This window comes from Strix aluco, chromosome 2 (genome assembly GCF_031877795.1).
Source record: "Strix aluco isolate bStrAlu1 chromosome 2, bStrAlu1.hap1, whole genome shotgun sequence".
In the NCBI taxonomy this organism is placed as follows: domain Eukaryota; kingdom Metazoa; phylum Chordata; class Aves; order Strigiformes; family Strigidae; genus Strix; species Strix aluco.
In genome coordinates, this window is record NC_133932.1 from 117,837,235 (window position 1) to 117,853,128 (window position 15,894).

Sequence of the window (15,894 nt, forward strand, 5' to 3'; positions counted from 1 at the left end):
TCATTCTTGTTCTCTATTTCAAGAACTTTTTTACTCTCCTTGGTGTTAAACCTCAATGTATTTACAGAGACCAAGAGCATACCCTCTCAGTTTTCATTCTGCAGGCTAAATAAACCAAGATCTTTAGACTCTATCATTTGATAGTCTTTTCATCCCTCTGATTATCCCAGTAAGTTCTTTCTGCACCTGTCTGAGTTTCAATTAATCTTCTTTAACACAGGTGACCAACTGCACTTTGCATTTAGACTGGATCCTACCAGTGCCATATGCAGTGGCACTGATCGAGCTCTCCCTGAGCACCATGTATAAACATTTTGGATATTTTAGGTCACTACGTCCCTTCTGTGAGGCTGCCTTCTGTGCTGAAAATACTTCCCAACTTTGCAACAATTTCAATAACACACTACTACTTTTTTTATGACAAGATGTTTAATGTCCCTAATAAAAAACAGGGAATAAAATCAGCTCAAGGACCAACCCATAAAAACTCCCCTAATAGCTTCACTCCAGTCTAGTACTTTTCAACACTCCCCACTGCTGCCTTCTCTTCAGTTTTTTCACCATCTATCATCCAAGTCTTCTAATAATACTCATTTTACCCACTGTAGCAAATGCTCTCTTCTGCGGGTCATACCTAACACAACCCTGCAGATTAGCACAACCGTATTTCCCATTTCTAGAAAAAGAAATTCCTACCAAAATAAAATACTAGGCTTCCTTGAAACTATTTATCCAGCTTCAGTAAACTCCTGTTCCCTTTTCATTTATATAGCTAAAAAAGTTTTTGCTTTATATTTTAGTATATGTTTCAGGGCCCCAGTCAGCTTTATTGCAGCAATTTCCATTTTATCCCTGTGCTTCCACACCTCTAAGCCACATGCTTTTCTGCAACCTGCCCTTCTCCCATTCCTCACAGACCCTCTGCCAAGCACCCACAGCCTATTAGTCTTCAAATCCTTCCTAGCAGTTTCACCCTTGCTGGGATACCATTTCCACAGGATTTCTGCATCTCTGACGATGTTTCAAGTTTTCTTCACATTCAGAACCATAAGCACCTTTTGAACTGGTCCTCTTCAGATCTCAAAGTTTACCCTTTCATATTAGCTACAGGCCTGTTTCTTGCAACTCTTCTGCTTAAAGCGGATTAACTCAGGAAGACACAGGTATCTGTTACTGCTAAAAGACACCATCGGGTTTTTGATCACAGGAGTGCCAGGTTTTCCTTGCAACTCAGCCACCTCAGGAACTTCCCTCTGCCTCTCTACCATTTGTAACATTTATCAAAAGGCGCTTTATTATTTTAGACACAAACAGAAGGGTGTTAAACCTGCTGCCGTAGCCATTATCCCTCCAGGGATTTGACCATTCTCACCCTAGAAGTCTGCGCCTTCACTCAGGGGAAATTGCATTTAATTGTCCCTCCAGAAATTGTTGTGTGCTGCAGCTGTCCTGTTTCCAGGCTCACCTCAGCCACAGGCACCTGCATGTACACTGACAGACAGATAATCCAGATTATTAAAAAAAAAAATAAATAAATCTGAAGCATATGGAATCGCTTTAGATCAGAGGTTTAACAGGAAAGTGTGAATGATACTGCAGGGTAATTTATTTATCTATCCTATTCTTAGATATCTGTAGTGACCATATACTTGGCCCAAATTCTGTTTCCAACATGCACCTTCAACCTGTTTTTTTCTTCATGTTGTTTCCGTGCACCTTGACCTACCATTTGAAGGGCTGAACAATTCCCTTCCCTTATTTGCATGGGAACATAAAAGATATTTTTAGAATGCAGCAAAACAAATCCTTACTTAGACCAAGCAATTCTGAGTTTTGAAAAACTTTGAAAAATTGTCCTTTATTTGTCAAAAAAAATGCTGTTCACCCGTCTTTGTAGCTGCATAGTCCTTCCAGGACTGTGGGCACCCAAACAAAAGCACAAAACACTGCAGGTGCAATTTTGCTGGGACAATGAAGAGGCATATCGTCACCTCCCCACAGACTTACTAGGAAAACATGCTTCTTCAAGGACAGTACTCTCTCCTCCTCCACCCGCTCCCCAGTAGTTTTAGGAACAAAAGGTGGATTTAGTGTCCCAAAAACATTGAGACAAGCAAGTTTTCAGTTAATTTTTGAAGGACAGCAATTTATTACCCTGTTACAAGCAGTCCTAAATCTGACTTTGCTGCACATATCCTCTAAGTCTGAAAACCAGAAGTGAAGAGCGTCCCTCCCTGGCTCTACATCTGCGCTCTTCGGCTCTGTCAGCACATGAAGCCTTTCTCGCTCTCTACCCTCCCCTCTCCTTCCAAACACTCCTAGCCCTCTCCCCCTTCCCCAACAACTCCACTCCTGACCTCCTCCTCCCCTCCTCACAGCTCCCCCCTGTAGCTGCTCCAGATCTTCCAACTCCCAATTTTCCTCCTAAGCATCCAACCTGAGCTGCCTTTTGTCACCTGCCAAGAACACAAGAAGCAATGCAGACACCAGCACTTCATAGAATCATAGTATGGCCTGGGCTGGAAGTGACCTTTAAAGATCATCTACTCCAACCCCTCTGCAACGAGCAGGGACATCTTCAACTAGATCACGTTGCTCAAAGCCCCATCCAACCTGGCCTTGAACACTTCTAGGGAGGGGTACCTACAGCCTTTCTAGGCAAGCTGCCTAGAGTTTCACCACCCTCATCATAAAAAATTTCTTTCTTATATCTAGTCTGAGAAGAGGAGTGAGGCAGGTCCATATCCATGGGAGATCGGTGGGGCAGGGATGGCAGCAGTGGGATGTAGCACAGCTCTCTACTGCAGGAGAGCCCAGGACAGTGAGGGCAGCTGAGGTGAGGGTGTCCCATTGTCCTGCTGTGCTCGAGGTAGCACAGGACTGCCTCAGAGGACAGCCTGCAATGCAACTAATGGGCACCCCATGGTGTGGGTGACATTGCTGCCTGCCATGCGGGTGCCAACTGTTGATATTCCCAAGGGCAGCAGTGCAGGGCAGCATGAGGGTGGGGAGAGCCCATGAAGGCATGAAGGTCATGGGACTGAACAGAAAGACCTCCCTCACCCCATGGCATGGCACTGAGGAACACAGCTAACACTCTTGTCAGAGGTGTTGGCAAGAGCCGTTTGGCGTTCAGGAAGGAAAAAGGTCTCTGTGTCTCATCTTAACACCCTTTGGGTCCTATCTGTAGTTTGGATTTTTCCTCCTCTCCAGTGACAAGCACAGTAGCTGTTGTGAAACATGATGAGTCATAGCTGCAGCTGCAAGGGGAAGGCAAGGTAAAGGGAGAGCAGGAACAGAGCGAGACAGGAGGGAAAGAAAGCTGCTCACACCAACCAGCCTCCAAGTCTATAGCTATATAGCTATGTGGCTACCACTGGCTTCTCTGCAGTACCACATACATGTATCTTCAGCGTTCCTTGGCTAAATCTGTGGGAACTTGAGAACAACCACCTTATGTTGTATGTTTCTGCCTGAGAGCAGCATGAGAGTCACTGTGCTCTTTTAAGCAGAAGATGCAGTAGAAACTTCCCCCTGTAACGGCGGCAAGTTGGGAAGTTTGTCAGGCAGCTAATCTAGGAGGAAAGAAGCACTTTGAGAAGGCCAAGAGGAACATGTCTGGATAAAGATACGCTGAAACTGCCTTTACTGTTGCCTTTCACAAAAATTGGCAGCAATCACCCATTCTGGCTGCTCTGCTTCACCATATGTCTGATCTCCAGTGGCACCACAAATATGCTGGGAAAAATTTTCGTGTGCCAAATGTTTCAAACACAAATATAGAAGGAGAGGAGTCTTTTAGGTCGCTGATTTGATTCACACCCAATACATTTTTCATACAGTAATTTGAATATAAATATGATAGTATCATAGACACAGGGCATCTATTCTGGCAGTTTCAAGTGCTGCAGTGCTGAATGCCTGCAGAAGCACACCTGCTTAGATCCACAATGCTGATGTAGAGCAGGATCAGGTATTTCTTAGGTTGCTATTCAGTTGTGCATGGGAAACAGTGTACCTGAGTGTACCTGATCCATGACAAAGCTGATGCTTTTCATGGTCCTTAGTGAAGAAACCAAGACAGAGAGACCCACCTTCCAGCACAAGGACAACTTGCTGGTGCTACAGAACAGTTCAACTCAAGTGACCGCTCTGCTTAATTCAGGTAAAAAACTTGAACTTTAGCCTATCACGTATCAGTCTCAAAACTAATTTCAGTTAAAGTGATCTCTTCTCTCTCCAGAAAAATAATCCTGTGCTGGACTGTGCTCTGCTTCTGGTTCAGACTGCAACATTTGCTCCATCAGAGAACTTCATATTCAATTAACTACATTTTTTTGACCAAAAGCAAAACACTGTCACTTAAAAATGTCCAGCCAATTCTACATGAAAATCTGCTCTGAGGCCTGCTTATCTCAGTGTTTCTACGAGAGCTGACAGTTGCTGAAATATAGGCACTAGGATTGCTAGTGTTGACAAGGCTTTAAAGCATCATCACGCTGAGTAGCCATTAGAGGTTATATTTCACTGGAAGTAATGTAATTCAATTATCATCACTCTTTAGTATGTCCCATCTCTGGAGGCTGACAATAAGCCATATCATCCATCAGATTTTAACCTGAACTTTGAATTCTGGCCCTATAGATTGCCAGTTCTCCATTATGAATGGCTTCATATTTTTAGCGTCATTTCTTAGGGAAAAGAGGTTATCCAATTATATTGTACATCCATCTGCCTGCCTCTCTGTCCTTCCTTAGCTTTTCAACCAGTTTCAATCAGGAGGCAAAGGTCTTCAAGAAAATTAAGTTCCTATCAGCTTTGCGACTAATCAGAGGCAGAGTAAAGAAGAGAAATCATTTGCACGTCCCACTTGGGAGTGGTGAGCTATGTAATCCCTGCAAACTGACAGTCTGGTGAGCATGGACAGCTAACGTTGTCTCTTTCTCCTGGACAGCTAACTCTGTCTCTTTCTCCATGCAAGAAACACAAAAGGCTGGGGAATTTGTGTTACTGCAGGGACAGAAGGTCAGGGAGACCCATGTCTTGAACTGTGAGACACAAACCCCTAGGAAAACAGGCTCCTTGTATAACTGCTGTTCATGGAGCAACTATTTTATTAACACAGTGAGCTTAGCAATTTACAAAGAATTTCTTGTGCATATTTCTTCAGCAAAGAATGTTTTGAGTAATTCACTCTGACAGTCAAACATATTGAAAACACAAAACATAAACTGCATGGAAAAGTGATGCAACATTTGCTTTCCCAAGTCTATGCATTTAAGCTCTATTGATAACCACATTTTCTTTTCCTGAATATCTGAAGTGTAGAGTAACTGATTCACTATGTTTAAACGATTACTCTTACTGATGATTATCAACATTACTGATTCATATTACTGTTATTGTTCTGCCTTTTTGCCATAAAAGCACTCATGACTTCCACGGTTCTTCATCCCATTCATCAGCTGTACAAGGATTGTAACTTACGACAATTTACTCCCCACAGGCAAGTTGTTTACATCTGTCATAGCATCCATTCCCTTTCACTCTTCCTCTCCATCTTCCCAACTTTCTCCTCCTCCATATTGCCATTTATGCCAAATCCCTTTTCTCTGGCCTTTCCCACTCACTGGTTCTCACCATCTCTGCACCTCCCCTTCTCCCATGTCTACACATTCTCCATCCCAGCCTTACCCCTCATTCTACCACCTCTTTTTCTGCCTCCCACATACAGTGTCATGATCTGTACCTTCTAGCTTCCTCCCCTAGCCTGCTCTTTGCTCAGAAGACAGTCCTCTTCCCCTCTCTACCTTCCCTCTCTCACACAAAATGTTACTAGAAAGGGATCGGTGAACTTGGACACCCCTATAAAAACGCTTCTGCTGGACCTTCCTGGTCTCACTTCTTCACACTCCTCCATGGATCACGTATATGAAAGCTGGACTTCCCTCGTACTCCTTCTGTTTTCACCTGCCCACTCATCACCATCTTCTTATGTTTCCTCTCACTCTCACTGATGTCCCACTTAGTTATCTACCCATCTTTTCCCCGGTTACCATTACTCCCCTCTGACACAGGTATTTTCAGCTACACCTGAAGCTACTATCACTTTATACTCCTTTTTGAGTGTCTCTCTTTGCAATGTTTACACCATCAGTCGAGCATTGACACCTTCTCCTCTGTGCTTCTAATGGACCCCACAGCCTCTCTTCACTTTAGACATTTGTTTACCCTTCAAACCTGCCATCCTCTTCCTCAAATACAACTCTTCTCTAGTCCTTGTCACCTTTGGAAGTTGATACTTTACTGCTAGAAGAGGTTGGTTTCTACTATTTGGGAAATTACCTGATCGATTTCAGATTCCCCTTGCCCATGATCTACCCTGGGTGTGAACGCCAGTGTACATCAGATGTCTCAAGTATTCCCAGGTAAGAGTCATGTTGCACACGCGTGTGCTTGCGTGCACACACACATGTAGGCTGGTTTGCCAGCCTAACTCCCACATCTGAAAGATCAAGTTTTACTCCTCCCTCACACCTGTTACTCATTCCTGCTGCCAACTTTCAGGGAGCAAGCACCAGATGAACTTTCAGGGCAAGATCACCAAGCCTCATGCCCTCATTCCTATACTTTTTATAACTTTTATCCACACCTTTTTCTCATTTTCTCATCCACATATGCCACCTTTTACTTTCCCCTCTACTTTCTTTTGTCAATTCCTACAAAGCTCTCTGCCTAAGCACAGAAGGCAGTAACTTTGTCTTGTTTTAGGTCTCTACTGAAAGGACACATTTACAAATCTTACAGTACATCCTTTAGTCTTCAGTGACCAGCTCTGGCCATCAGTCTCCATTGCTTGTATCTAAATTGATATCCATTTGCATTATCGCTCCTTCTTGATTTTGTCACCTTTTCCCTCTCCCGTATTCATTATACCACCCGCAGGGTCTTGTTTCAAATTAGATTGCAAGGTATTTAGAGCAGTAAAAAGTGCTTCTACAGCACCTAGTGCAATGGGAGCTTGTAGGAGCTAGCAAGTATTTTTCCCACAGAATGTAAGGCTTATGACTGCCCAGGGCTAGCAGTAACTTACCGAGCCATACAGTTCCCCTTTCTCATTCATTCCAAGGTAGAGTCCACTGTCGACTCCTCGGATGCTGACCAAGCCCACTGCTATACTGATAAATTCCAGTATACCTATAAAATGCAGGAAAAAACAAACAATGTACATATTGTTTCCATGGAAAGATACTTTTTATTCAGATGTGACTGATCCCTGAGTGACAAGCAGCTATTTTCAAAGGTGTTTTCCCATTTCCAGAGTTGTTTGGACAAAGATAAGGAACAGATGAATAAATCTTAAAGTACGATACTCGAACAGTGAAGCCCTTTGAGTCTCTGCTAGAATGATGCATTGCAGACAGCTTTAACGTACCAGATTAAAAGATTACTCTCAGTCTTTCTCATCGTTTATAAACACAGATCTAAAGCTCAGTCATATTCTGATTTGCACAACAAATAATACATTCAAAGAAAATAACCCCAAGTTTTCAGACTGCCAAAATTAACAGTATTAAAGTGCCTATGAAATTTGTCTTGCAAAATAAATTCTGAAAACATACATTCGAATCAGAATTGTGACATAAAAACGTTACACATGGAACCAAAAGATCTACTTGCAGGCATCAATGAATCAGGAATATGGGGAAAGATTTACTCACAGTATGATCTTCTAGAGGTTTGAGAAATGAAAATCCTTAGTATAGTCCAGTCCCACACATTTCTGCCTAGATAGTAACCATTCTCTCTGGTGTATTATCTTTTACTCATCTCAAATTCAAAAATTAAAATATTCTAAACCTAAGTAGCAGTGTATAAATTATTAAGTCTTACCATGCACATAACAGCAAGCTCACACAGACATTTGTGCACTAGAGATGAGAACATTTTGCAGAGAAGGGGGCACTGCTTCTGTAAAGCTCCTAGGTTCAGCATCAATGTGCACAGTAGAGCAAGTATCTGTATCAAATAGCAGCTCATCTGGTTCTGAGGGTTTGGGGGTTTTTTGGCAGCCTTCCCCGCAAATTGCTTACCTTTTCAATGGGGATGCCATCAGCCAAACCTTGCATAAACCTAGAAGTCTTGTGGAAAAAATGGAAATTTCTTCCTATTTTGGGAGTGTTCATGTAAGACTGCAGTGATCGCACAGGAGTTATCCAGCAACGTTCAGAAGCACGTTGCTGCGTTATGCTACTTTCTGAGCCACAAAATAAATCAGAGAGTAGCATTTTCAATATATTTTGTGAATGTTCATGTAACTATTTTTAAAGCTTACTGGAAACTATATTTACATGGAATAATAAAACAACAATATAGTATGTGTCAAGTCTCACGTGGCCAATAAAAAAGCACTTTCATGGATTTTTTTAAACAATTAATTTGGCATCTCCCACAAAATAGTTGTGCACTAATCAATAACAGGCATGAATCACATAAATCTAACACAGCACAAGTTGAAGCCAATAGTGAAAATTTATAGCCAAGCTAATGTAAAGATGAAATGTATTCCCTGTAAGGGACTATTGATCACTACCTTATATATTATTCAGTACTACAAACACCATAGTCTTATTGTTTTGATAACCCTGTTTTGAGGCCTGGGCATCTTAAATTATTCTCTACATATGTACAAATAAAAAATACTAGGAGGAAATATTTTGTAATTATGGAAATTTTTTTTGGTAATAAAAAGTGGTAGCATGCTGTTTATGTGATATATCTAGTATCTCAGATACAATCGATCCATTGAAACAATTTAAACATTCCCATTATATCTGGACATGCAATACTACAGATTTCTTACTAAGGCTCTTTCTGTAAAGCTTTTACCAAACTATCATATTACCTGGTACATATTACCAAGCAATTTTAACTGAGGTTAAATCTTATGTTAAGTGTGTATTATACCATACTATAGCTAGGTTAGTAAGTCTGGCATCTTTCACATCAGTATAAATGTAGTCTTTAATTGCTGTCCTCACTTCAGATATTTGGGTGCATGCTGCTTAGTGTGTCAGAAGAACAAAAAAGCACTGTGAAATCCTATTTTAAGTGCAGAAGATGAATTCAAGGTACTTGGCAAAGAGCATCCACATACTTGAGATCAGAATAGAGACTTCTTCATTTGAAATATTCAAAAGCCAAGTTTTGTGTGCCATGCTGTTAAGTCTTTCAGGAGGGGCCAAGCATGCAGCCTTACACAAGTCTTGCCAGTTTAAGGATTGCATGATTTGGCCCAACATTTCTGTGAATATTTTCACTGTATAGTTTCATAATATACAGATAGTACTTAGGACCTGAACCAGATATTAAAATAGATATTCTTCTTCAAAATGAGGCTGGACCAAATGAAAATCGGGACAGCTCCATACTTTAAAAGCTAGGGCCCTATTTATAGCTAAAAATGGGGAAGAAAATGAGAGAGGAAATAACTGTCTCAGTACATGGGATGCTGAGTATCTTCTTGTCAGACACTGAGCATTTTCTTTAATGAAACCCCTTCAAGGCAAAGACCCACTCCTCCACAAAGAGGTTAGGAAGAAAGTTTTGGGGAAAGTTATTCCTTACATATCCACATCAGCCCTTCATGCACCTTATTCCACATGATCCAGCTTGGACCACACTGAATGGCAGCAGGACACCAGCCTGACCATAAAGGCCAGTCCTGCTTCTCCTGCCAGGCTGACAGGAGAGAGGTCGCTCACACAACGTAAAATTTTAACTTTCATCTAGTTAGCTCTGGTGAAGAACTGACCTACAGAAGCATTTGTCTTGGCTTTAAACAATGAACATCTCTGCAACTACACATGTTTTGTTGTGCTGCTCTGCCCTTTGCACATTTTTGCCTTTGGCTATATATAGGCTCTCTTTGTATTGCTGGATTGAAGCAGTTTAGCTTCCACTCAGCACCCTAACACACCGTCAAGGAATACGGTGAACAAGCATCTCTGCCAGCCACTTCTTTGTACACCCTCCCGGGAGAGCGGGGAGAAGGGAAGCGGCCGGGGACCCGCGGGCTGCGCGCAGCTCCCCGTGCCTGTAGCGACCAGTCGTTCCCCCAGGGAAGGGCAGAGGGGCGAGGAAAGCAGAGCCCTCCGTGGTCAAGAAGCTGCCGGGAGGTCAGCGAGGGGCGAGGGCAGGGGCTTCCCCGGCCTCCCCCAGCCTCCGACGCCTCCCGCCCGCCTGCCGCCGGCCGGGGCTGCGGCGCTGGGCCGCTCCGCCGGGATGCGTCCCGCCTGTCGCAGCTGTCACCGCTCCGCCCGCTGCCCCTCATGACGCCAATTAAGAGACGGGAGCGCAGACAGCCACAGCCCCCCCGGAGGCAGCAGGGCCCCGCTTCAGGTTCTGGTTCTTCCAGCGCATTTGCCCCCCGCCCCAGCCGCCCCGCATCGCCTCCCCTCGGTAACAGTCAGTAGCGGGGGAGGCTGCGGGGGCTTCTCGGGGCCTTTCCCTTCCTCTAAAACTTGGCCCCCAGTTTCCACTCCCGGGGGCCGGACCCCTCCGCATGCATCGCCCCCGCCCCCCCTCCTGTCCGGGTCTCCCGGCTCTCCCCGGAGGCAGCACGGGGGAGGGGGGGAAGCAGCCCCGGCCCCCCGCATCCAGCAGCAGAAGGGGCGGGCGGCCGCAGGGCCTCCCCCGGCCGTAGCCGCCCCCCGAACCCGCCTCGCCCGCCCGAGAGCCAGAGCAGGAGCCGCAGCCGGAGCAGGAGCCGGAGCAGGAGCAGGAGCAGGCAGGGCGAGGCGGAGGGGCGGGAGGGCGGGCGGCTGCGCGGCTCCCGCAGATGATGAACGCAGCGGTTCCTTGTAGCAGCAGGTCCCAGGGAGCGGAGGTCACCTGCTGACAAGCTTTTTTTTTTTTTCTTTTCCTGCATGCTCCTATTTTTTTAATGCTGTGCATGCAGTACTTGTGCTGACGCACAGAGGCACGCCTCTCCGCTGTTACAGAGTTCCTGAATTTACAATGACTCTACTGTCTAGCAAATGCCCTAGACTAAAGGAGACTATATCAAAAAAATTTCTTTTGTGACCCAGGAGAGATAAGGCTTTGATCACCGGAGATCGCATTACGGGGGGGACCGAGCCGGGCTCTCCCGGGGAGCTTTTCTTTTTGAGATGGACATCTTGCTGCAGGAATTGCGAAATACCAGGGCTCCCAGAACCGGGCGAGTATAGACACACAATATGGCTCGGTTTATTGTATGCAATAGGCACACATCCAACATAGCATCACAAAAGAATTACTCTTATCTGATGTCTCTCCAGAGGTGTGTGCAAGTGTGTGTGTGTGCGTGTGTGTGTGTGCGAGGAGGGGGATTCCCACAGGGCAGAGCCCAGAGAGGAGTTTACGTGCAGCCCCCGGGGTTTTCTCTTTGTCCGCCTTATTCCTGGAGGAAAACTTCCTTCTGACTCGTTCCCCCACATACACACACACACACACGCGCAGTTTTCCCGCACACGCTTAGAGGAGAGCAAGTTAGCCCCCTCTCCCCCGGGCAGCTCCCACGTTGGGATGCAGACCTGCCCAGGATCATCACAGGACTTTACAATCACCAAAACCCAAATAGCATCTGCTATTTGGTGAACTCCAAAACACCACAGCAATGTCACGGCACCGATACAAGAGCAACGAGATCCACTCCCCGCCCCCAAATAAGCCGGGAGCCCCAACGCATCCCATGGATGGCTTTGCCGTGCCCGGTCTGCCTGACCCCGGACCAAGCAGGGGCATCACCGGCGCACTCCATGGGAGAAGAGTTATCGCAGGGTGCATCCCGGGGAGGCGAGGGCGATCAAACGGAGAAGGGGGGGAAAAAAAAAAAAATCTATTTAAAGCCAAGGCGCTGCAAAGGCTGGAAGAGCTGCCCCTCGGAATTGTCAGCTTCCTACAACTGCGGCTGGAAAGCCATTTTTAAAAATAGACGCCGCGAATAATGTGGTCACCACCGCCTTGCGAAGGGAACAGCTGGCGGCCCCCTCGGGGGGCGGCGGGGCCCCGCGGGGTGCCGGCCCCCCGCAGCCCCGGCTGCCGGTGCGCGCAGCGGCGCGGCCGCCCTCCACCTGCCGCCGGCCCCGCACCGCGCCCGCGCCTCCCTGCGCCCGCACCCGCACCCGCTGCGGGCAGGGGGAAACCTGCGGCTCTGCCCGGCGTCCGCCTGTGGCAAGGGAAGTGCCTAGATGCAAACCGCCCCCATTCCCCGCGCTGCGCGGCTGCCTAAAACACTTTCCGCACTTTTTCTCGCCCCCAAGCGTGGAGGTTGCGCCTCCGGGAGAGCCGCGACGCTCCCCCACCCCCCACTCCCCAGCCCCCCCGGGGGACCCCGGGCGGTGTGGGAGGGCGGCAGAGCCTGGAAGCGGCGTGAGAGTGTCAGGGAGCAGCGGCTGGCGGGGGATGGAGGACAAACCTGCGACCATGAGAGCCTCAGCCCTCTCCCCCTCGCGCCCCCGCCCCTTCCCTCTGCGCCCTTCGGAGATCGTCTCCTACAACACCGGCATTACCTAAACAGCTTCACAAAGCAATAAAATACAGTTTAGATATCGTTCGACATCTGGCATTAAAATACGAAGAGGGAAAAAAAAATCACCACAGGACTTTGTTTTTACGAGCGAATTTAAGTGCTGTCAGGTCGGTTCACTCACAAGTTAACTCCTTCCAACAGCTGGGAGCGTGGCGAGCTAACCTGGCGTATTTTCCTCACCCCTCCTTAAAAACACAAAGAATCAGCTCGTCCAGGCTGGTTTCGTTACTTTCGTGCGTGCAATCTGCCGGGCCTTTAACAGTCTCCCTGGCAGCCAAGAAGCTCCAGGCCCGCTTGACTCGCGTGTGCGTGTGGATGGGTGGATGTGTGCGCGCACGGGCGCTGAGGAGCGGCCGAAGCCATGAGCCCTCCAGCCCTCGCTGCTGAGTCACAAGCAGCGTCCCCTGGAAAGGAAATCCAGGGAACGCTCTCGCCCGCTCCCTGCCAGCCTGACACGCCGGAGCGCCGGGGAGAGGCAGGGTCTGGTGCGGGCTTCCCGCGGGTCAGGGCTGAGCGCGGCCCCCCCCCGCGCTCCCTCCTTCCCGGGGCGCCGGGCAGCGGCCGCGGGGCCGGGCTCGGGCGTGTGGCGAGCCCCGCTGCCGAGCGGCGGGGGCTGCCGGCGGATCCTCGCCGAGAAGCCCGGTAGGCTGGGTTTGCCATCCTAGCAAGGCTGGGTTTGCAATCCTGGCAGTTACCAGGGCAGGTAATCGGCAGAGAAAACGAAAGAAAAGCCCTCGGTAATTTGCGTACAGGACGACGACCACTCCCTTCAGGAAACTCGGTGAATCTTAAATTGTAGTGGTTAATGATTAAAAACCCTTTAAACTCGCGAAATCAAATCATTCGGCAGAAACGTCCCGAGCAAAAATTCCGCCACCGCCACCGCCACCTCCCAGTCCGTGTCTGCTCTTAGGCAGAACTTGGGGCTACACAAACATCGCTACCGAGCACCGGCGGCTCCGGCGTGGGCTCCTGCTCTGCTGCGGTGGTGCCGCTTGTGTACAGCTCCAATCCCGGACACATTCATTTTTTTCCCCTCGGCGGATCAGCCATCAGCACAAACCCCCTCCCCGCCCGCCTCGCACCCCCCGCCGTCCCCCCGCCCGCAGTTCTGCCCCATTATTTCATCACATGACCACTAAAGGGTTAAGGATAATACCTACCAAATCTGCTGTGGTCTTGCCTGGTTCCCTGGATAGTACCATTGGGGAAGATTTCTAAATGAAATCCAGTCCTGCAGTATAGCTGCCTCCGCCTGAGGATCCCCTTTAAATGGTCCAAGTCCGTGACCGCAGGCCCCCTGGGTAGCCCACCTGCCTCAGCCTGACCCAGGTGGTCACTTAACAAAACCGGACTATCCACCGGCAAAACGGGCACATTCCCAAAGGGTACTGCATCCTGCACACCGAAATAGTTCCCAACTTCACCTAAGGGAGCCATCAGAAGATTCTGCTTTTAGAGAATAAGAATAAACAATAATGATGGTGCCAAACCCAGGAGATATAAGATTAGGTATATTCCACTCCTCTCCCCTCCCTAGCGCAGTTACAGAGAAAATGTTCTTTCTTCAATCCATTAAATGCATAAATAAAAGTAATATTCTGTTTTGACTGGTACAGGTTCAAGGTCAAACCAGTTAGTCTAAGAAACCACCACTTTATACTCACACACTGACATATTTATAAACATATAGATGTGTTTATCTATATAAATGCATATATCCCCAGCTCTTAGCAAGCAATACGGTCTTCAGCCCATCCAACTGTAATAAAGAAAAAAATCCGTAGTTTCTCCATTTGGTTTAAGATAAGAATGACCATAGCAACTTAAATACCTAGGCGTTATAGGGATTTTTTTTTTTTAAGATGCACAGGCTACGTCAGGATTTATGGATTCTGACTCCAGAAAGGCATGCGCTGTTTTTACTCTATAACAGACTGCATACATCAGCATGAATCCCGCAAAGGGGGAGGGGGGAAATCTCACGTTGTTGGCTGAGATAAATCCAAAAAAAAAAAAAAAAGGAAAAAAAGAAAAAGGAAAAAAAACTTTTGACGTCCAAATCTATTATCCAGAATTCTCAGGAGGCTCAGCAGATGTCCACTGGTTTAGGATTATTGACGATCCACAAGCAAAGCAGCAACATACAAGTGCTTGTGTCTTTCTTGGCTGGCTCGAAACAGGTGTTGCTTCTGCAGGGCTCCCTGTGAAATGTTGTACTCCAGCACTGAGCTGCAGCTCTTGACTGTGGATCTCCATCCAGCACGCAGAGTGGCGCAGGAAGAGGCATTGGGCTGGGTTTAAGGTAGTCCTGATTGCTGCTGGAAGGATTCTCCGAGGTCCTAGCGCTCAGCCCTACCTGCTGCAATACAGAGCCGCTTCCAGCGCTAGGCACGGCGTGGAGCGGCTCTTACTGCTCTGCGGCAGCGCGGCGCACGCAGGCAAATAAATAAATAACTGGGCGAAACTTTGGGGGAGGAAAAAAAAAGCGGCGCGATGCTAAATATACCGAGCCCGCCCGCTGCGGGAAGCGGGCTCCTCGGGAGATGCCCGCATAGCCCGAGTCCCCCTTGACATTGGCGGGGGGAGCCGGGCGGGCAGCGCCCTGCCAGCCGAGCCCGGCCCCGGCCCCGCCGCCCGGCCCCGCCGCAGGGGAGGGGGAGGCGGAGGCGCGGCCGCCCCGCAGCGCGGCCCCGGCCCCGGCCCCGGCCCGCGCCTCAGGTAACCGGGCTGCTGCTGTCCCAAGCGGGGCTGCAACTCAGCTCCGGAAGGCAAACCGGCGGGGTCGCGGGAAGTTTGGGAGCTGGGGGGTGTGGTGTGGGGGGGGTCGTTATCGCCCACGCCGCATTTTGTTCCCTTCTCCACTCCGGCCCCCCGCCCCGGCAGCCCGCAGCCCTCCCGCTCGGCCCCTGCGCTGCCGGGGGCGGCCGCGCCGCAGCCGGGTGCCGGGGGGGCAGTTTCGGGGATGCCGCCGGGGGAGTGGGCAGCGCCGGGGCCCCGCCGCCGCCTCCGCCGCCGCCCGGGGCGCTCCGGGGGCGAACCGCGGCTCCCCGCGCCCCGGCTCGGGCCAAGTTTTTAGGAGCGCGGCGGAGGGAAGGGAGAGGCGGGCAGGAGGTGGCATGGGGGGAGGCGGGGGTGTCGATGCGTTCTGTAAGTACGCGTTCTCCCCCTCCCTCAAAAAAAAAAAAAAAAAGTTATTTAAAAACGCCAGGAGAGACCCGGCGAGCGGGGAGAGGATTTGTTTCTTCTTATGATGCCGAGGATTGGTGTTACTGTGGTTTTGCCGCTTCGCTATAGCTGCATTAATTAGCAAAGGGACA

The 15,894-nt window shown here is 48.5% G+C and overlaps 1 protein-coding gene across 1 annotated transcript in view; it reads right to left on the reverse strand.

Annotated features, from left to right (window-relative positions):
• Positions 1-14,997, reverse strand: part of FGF9 (fibroblast growth factor 9) — a 28,846-nt gene extending 13,849 nt beyond the window's left edge. Inside the window, exons 1-2 of the mRNA XM_074816026.1 lie at positions 13,738-14,997; positions 7,094-7,197 (exon numbers count right to left, since the gene is read on the reverse strand). Coding sequence (XP_074672127.1) covers positions 7,094-7,197; positions 13,738-14,014 — 381 coding nt within the window. The 5' untranslated portion in view covers positions 14,015-14,997. The remainder of the gene's footprint in view (positions 1-7,093; positions 7,198-13,737) is intronic.
• Between the last annotated feature and the right edge of the window lie 897 nt (positions 14,998-15,894).